General features: G+C 45.2%; 1 protein-coding gene across 2 annotated transcripts in view; it reads right to left on the bottom strand.

Moving 5' to 3' along the window:
• Positions 1–1,580: 1,580 nt before the first annotated feature.
• ZBTB2 (zinc finger and BTB domain containing 2) overlaps positions 1,581–5,932 on the bottom strand; it is a 31,281-nt gene continuing 26,929 nt past the window's right edge. For both annotated transcript variants that reach the window (XM_011943771.1, XM_011943772.1), the window contains exon 3: positions 1,581–4,363. In XM_011943771.1, coding sequence (XP_011799161.1) covers positions 2,992–4,363 — 1,372 coding nt within the window. In that variant the 3' untranslated portion in view covers positions 1,581–2,991. The remainder of the gene's footprint in view (positions 4,364–5,932) is intronic.

Here is a 5,932-nt window from a genome sequence, read left to right as displayed (position 1 = left end):
TTTTTTTTTTTAGACAAAGCCTCGCTCTGTCGCCCAGGTTGGAGTGCAGTGGCATGATCTCGACTCACTGCAACTTCTGCCTCCTCGGTTCAAGCGGTTCTCTTGCCTCAGCCTACCAAGTAGCTGGGACTACAGGTGTGCACCACCACGGCCGACTAATCTTTTGTATTTTTAGTAGAGGTGGGGGTTTCACCGTGTTACCCAGGATGGTCTCGATCTCCTGACCTCGTGATCTGCCCACCTCAGCCTCCCAAAGTGCTGGGATTACAGAAGTGAACCACCGTGCCTAGCCACCATTTAATAGTTAATAATCAAATTTATATTGCTATTCAAATTTGTGTCATCTTTAGGTAAACATCTCCTGGCCTCCTTTCACCCTGTAAAAGAAAATTGGGGTGGCCGGGCATGGTGCCTCACACCTGTAACCCTCACACCTGTAACTTTGGGAGGCTGAGGCGGGCAGATCACCTGAGGTTAGGAATTCAAGACTAGCCTGGCCAGCATGGTGAAACCCTGTCTCTACTAAAAATACAAAAATGAGCTGGGCGTGGTGGCGCACGCCAGTAATCCCAGCTACTCAGGAGGCTGAAGTACAAGAATCACTTGAATCTTGGGAGGCAGACGTTGCAGTGAGCCAAGATTGTGCCACTGCACTCCAGTCTGGGTGACAGAGCCAAGACTGTCCCAAATTAAAATAAAATATAATAAAATTAAATTAAAAAATAAAATAAAATAAAAAGTTGGGGCAAGATGATCACAGCATCTTCACAGAGTTCACTCATTTGATTCTCACAATCTTATGACACAAAGCAGTTATCAACATCTTCATCTTACAAGTGTGGAAAATGCCACTGAGGTAAGAGCAATTGCCCAAAGTTCTGCAGAAAATGACTCCTTGCCAGGCGCGGTGGCTCACGTCTGTAATCCCAGCACTTTGGGAGGCTGAGGCGGGTGGACCAGCTGAGGTCAGAAGCTCGAGACTAGCCTGACCAACACAGTGAAACCCTGTCTCTACTAAAAAACACAAAGATTAGCTGGGCATGGTGGCAGGCGCCTGTAATCCCACTTTGGGAGGCTTAGGCAGGAGAATCTCTCGAATTCAGGAAGTGGAGGTTGCAGTGAGCTGAGATCATGCCATTGCACTCCAGCCTGGGCAACAGAGCAAGACTCCATCTCAAAAAAAAAGAAAGAGCCGGGCGCGGTGGCTCAAGCCTGTAATCCCAGCACTTTGGGAGGCCGAGACGGGCGGATCACGAGGTCAGGAGATCGAGACCATCCTGGCTAACACAGTGAAACCCCGTCTCTACTAAAAAATACAAAAAATGAGCCAGGCGAGGTGGCGGGCGCTTGTAGTCCCAGCTACTCGGGAGGCTGAGGCAGGAGAATGGCGTAAACCCGGGAGGCGGGGCTTGCAGTGAGCTGAGATCTGGCCACTGCACTCTAGCCTGGGCGACAGAGCGAGACTCCGTCTCAAAAAAAAAAAAAAAAAGAAAGAAAATGACTCCTCAAGCACTGCTACACTACACATGCCCTTCCTGTATCTCTTCGGGTAGCCAAAGACGCAGAGATGACATCATATGCTCATTTAATTAAATGTTTATTCAATGAAAGGATGTATAAAAACTTACAAATTTGAGAACTCAACTATACATGAAATAGGATGATGGGATATTCAGTTTTTAACATGTACATATAGTATATCTATTAACTATTCTCCCCTTCCCCTTCAGTCCTTACTTCTGGCTCCTGTTTTGTCCTGTGAGACCCTTCTTTTATTGGCCTAAGGGAAGATTAATGAACAATTTTTACTGCTTTTGGGCCAATGGAGAAAATTTCAGGCATTAAAAAAGAAAGAAAGAAAAAAAAAACCAACCAAAAACCTGGAGAATAAACACCAAAATCAAGTTTTTTCCCAAACAGCAATTAGATTTTTTTGTCCTGACTTCTCTTTGCCATTTATTTTTGATGCTTCAATTAATGTTGTCAGTAAACCATCAGCATTGACTTTTTCAGTCATTAAAGTTACTATGTCTTCTGGTCACAAATTCCCCTGTAAGATGAATATTCCTATATCCTTTTCCCTGCAGTATACACACTGATTTAAAAGTTAGTGTAAAACAAATTATCACTGGCAGCTGCTAGAAAATGGCATGTCATATTCCATTCAGAAAGACAATTTACAGAATAGTACATTCAAATTTGATTTTTAAAACACATTTGTCAGAAACTCAAATACAGCATTTTGTTGTTGCTCAACTTGGAAAGAAGCCAGCAATGAGATAAGGATGTGCATTAATTCACCTGTTTATAGCAAGTACCCATACATTTTTCTCTTACAAACGCACAAACTCACAGCTTGTCATGTTGTACCCAAAAATTAAGATTGCCATCACATTATTACTTTTTCTGCTTTGTGTTTTGTTAAAGTAGATTTCTTAACTGATGATTTTTCTTAAGTGGACATAATCTCAAAGGATGCATTCTGAAGTAAGACACCTGGAGGATGAATACTAAGAACATTTTCTTGGGTTTAAAGTTTCCCCATACCTTCTAGATTTTGCATAGTACAGAGCCCAGCTGTATCTCTAAGAAGCACGCTGTATTTTCTGACATTGTTTTTCTGAGAAGACTTTTTACCCAGGGAAAGTCATAATTTTAGCTTACCAAATTGGATTCCAGTTGTTTTATTTAATACCCTTCATTAGTTCCAAGTATGCTTTTAAATAATCTAAAACCTCTCAAAATTTGAGTTTATAAGTATAATGACCATTATCTTTCCAATATCCCCTGAATGAAAGTCGATACATTCCAGGTTTATAATGCACAAAGCCTTTACAGAGGTGGGGCTGGGATGTGGGGAAAAAGGGAAGAGGAGAAGGGAACAAGGACCTGTTTGTATCATGCCATGGAGAACTACAGTTCTGAATTCAGGGAAGGGAGGGAAGATAGTCTTTGTAAAAATGAGAGTTTTTTAAAAAGGTTAAGTGACATTCAGTCTAGTAAGACAGTTTCCTGTTCCTTTTTGATGGAAGCTAACACTGGGTGGTCAGGCTCCGTTACTTCCGAGTCCCCACTGCCCAGGAGAATGGATCGCCCTTCGTCTAGGGCAAAAACGTCTGAGTTCTGGTTTTGGCATGAATGTTTAACAACCTCATTGGGAGTGGAGAATGTTTTGTCACACAAGTTGCATTTGTAGGGTTTGTTTGTTTGCACCAGCATGTTGTCCATCTGACTCCCTTCCTCAAATGTGCAGAGTTCCAGAGTCTGTTTGTCCACCATGGTGTAAGTGTCGATGCTCTGGTTGAGGCACACGTGGCGGGCAGCCTGGTTGGCCCTGCAAAAGCTTTTGTCACAAGTGCTGCACTTGAAAGGCTTCCCGGTGTGTATGTACATGTGTTCCCTCCAGTGGCTTTTCTGGATAAATTTGCGTCCACATATTGTGCACTCGTACTTCCGCCTCTTCACCTCCCTCTCCTGGTCAGCCTGCTCCAGGTTGTCAATGTCAGCAATGTCTGAGGGGGGTGGGGTTTCCGACTGCTGCTGCCCATCGATGATGGGAGAATCGGAGATGTGCTGCAGCTCACTGTCACTTATCATCCCGGCTTCAGGCACTTCCATGGCATCTTTCCCGAGGTCAGCTGCATTGCTACAGAGAGTCAGGGGGACACGGCTTTCTCCCTGGTGGCTGGATGTGAAAGGTACTCCTGTGTGGATCTGGAGGTGTTCACGTAAGCTGCTCCGGAGAGTGAAGCGCCGTCCACACAGGTGGCAGGCATAGTACTTTGGAAAGCTCCCATTCCTCTTCATGATGCTCGGCTTGACGTGGGCTATTGTGAGGGGCGCAGGCTGCTCATCAGAGGAAGATGCTTCCAGATTGGTCTCCTCCCCAGGAGGAGGGGGAGGAACAGGAGTGGAAACAAGTTCTGGAGACAGCGAGGTCTGCAGGGGGTCTGAGGGAGTCATATTTGTCCGATTCACCTGGGCCAGATTTGAAGTCAGCTGGGAGAGCTGTGAGCTCTCAGGGACCTGCTCCTGGCTTATCCTGGAGGTCTGTGGCCGTGGATCTCGCCCGAGTTTTTCAGGTGCTGAAGCAATCTTGTTGGCTTGTCTCAACTGATGATCTGCAATCTGAATGCCATACAATGAAGAAGCCAGCGGGAAAACTTGGTCAGGGTGAGAAAAGGCTCCCTGGCTGGCGAGGCTGGCTTCCTGGATGAGTGGGTAAGCATGCAGAAACTTGATGCCCTGTTCTAATCGAACCGGGTCGATGAGCTGAGGTGCCATCTTCCCAGTGTACATCAAGTGTAAGAGATAGCTGAAGATGTCAGGCTGTATATCAGTTGGTTTCAAGCGGACACACTCACTGAAAGAAACAAGTAAAAAAATTTGTGAGTAAACAGATTTTAACAGGTGTTAACATAAAGCCTGAAGAAAAAAATGAACGCTTAAAAACAAAGGAAACAAGAACACTTCCTATCCTTGATTGTAAGTTTCATGAAAATGGGATGAAATAATCAAGAGACAAAGTTCATGTTAAAGAAATGTGACATCTTAATTCACAGACTCTTAGAGCAGTTTTTCTCCTAGTAAGCTAAATTAATTTTTTTTTTTTTTTTGAGACGGAGTCTCGCTCTGTCACCCAGGCTGGAGTGTAATGGCACAACCTCCGCCTCCCAGGTTCAAGGGATTCACCCACCCCAGCCTCCCAAAGTGCTGCGATTACAGGCATGGGTCACGGTGCCCGGCCAGTTGCCTGTATCTTCTTAAACATAGCAATGTTGTCTTTTGCCTGAAATGTGTGACTGAGACCTGAAATTTTGAACTGAAGGATTCATTTGGATGCTTCAGGTCTTCCTTTTCTTGCAGGGTGAAATTTCAAAACCATCAATGGCTAGCACCTGTAACAAGGAGAAGGTTGAGGTCCACTTTACTCTCCATTCTTAAATTATTATCCAAAGCTACTTTTTATGGCAGTGCTTTCTTCCCACTAAAACCATATTTCCTATGGTAAAAACTCTGCAGTACTTTATACAATCTATTTTTTAGCAACATCTGTTGAATGAGTGAGCCAGTTTTGATTGTTTTCTTTACGAGAGGAAAGGTAATAGCACCAGTGGTGTTAATAAGAAGTAGAACCAGAAGAAGGACAACTCATTTTAATTTTGCTTATGTCATCAAATGACATTTCCAAAGCTTGTTTAAATTAGTACCATCCAAAACTCACAATAGGTTGCTAAATTTATCCACCCTTGGGACTGGAATAGGCACTGGGCATTCCAGGGTGGGGTGGGTGGGCTTCAGTATCTACAGCCAGCTCTTAGGGAGGAACCCGGAGTTTTGCAGGACTGCCTTGGTGGAGGAGGTGGTCACAAGCTGTTTCCAGAAGACCCTGCATTCTACAGATGATTAGTAGACGAACACAATGCTCTCCCTCCCCCTCCATCAACTTGTGGAGCTGAACTGGGGCTGGCTGGTATCTTACCCTCACCCACCACTGTCCCTTGTGATCCCTGTGACTTTCTGGTCTCCAAGACCCTGCACTTTGGCTGCACCTCGTGTCCTTTCATGGTTGCATGGGGGTGTCATGGAGGGCTGCAGAGGTACACCCTCATTTACCCTCTGACAGATATTCAGAAAAGTCAGCTTGGCACAAGGCTGTCATTTCAGAGATGTGTCTTTTATTAAAAAAGATGTAAGGCTGGGCGCAGCGGCTCATGCACTTTGGGAGGCCGAGGCGGGTGGATCACGAGGTCAGGAGATCGAGACCATCCTGGCTAACCCGGTGAAATCCCGTCTCTACTAAAAATACAAAAAATTAGCTGGGCATGGTGGCGCACGCCTGTAATCCCAGCTCCTCGGGAGGCTGAGGCAGGAGAATCGCTAGAACCCGGGAGGCAGAGGTTGCAGTGAGCCGAGATCGCAGCATTGCACT

This window comes from Colobus angolensis, unplaced genomic scaffold (genome assembly GCF_000951035.1).
Source record: "Colobus angolensis palliatus isolate OR3802 unplaced genomic scaffold, Cang.pa_1.0 Scaffold221, whole genome shotgun sequence".
In the NCBI taxonomy this organism is placed as follows: Eukaryota; Metazoa; Chordata; class Mammalia; order Primates; family Cercopithecidae; genus Colobus; species Colobus angolensis.
Note: the sequence above shows the minus strand (reverse complement) of the source record. Positions and strands in the feature narration are given on the sequence as shown.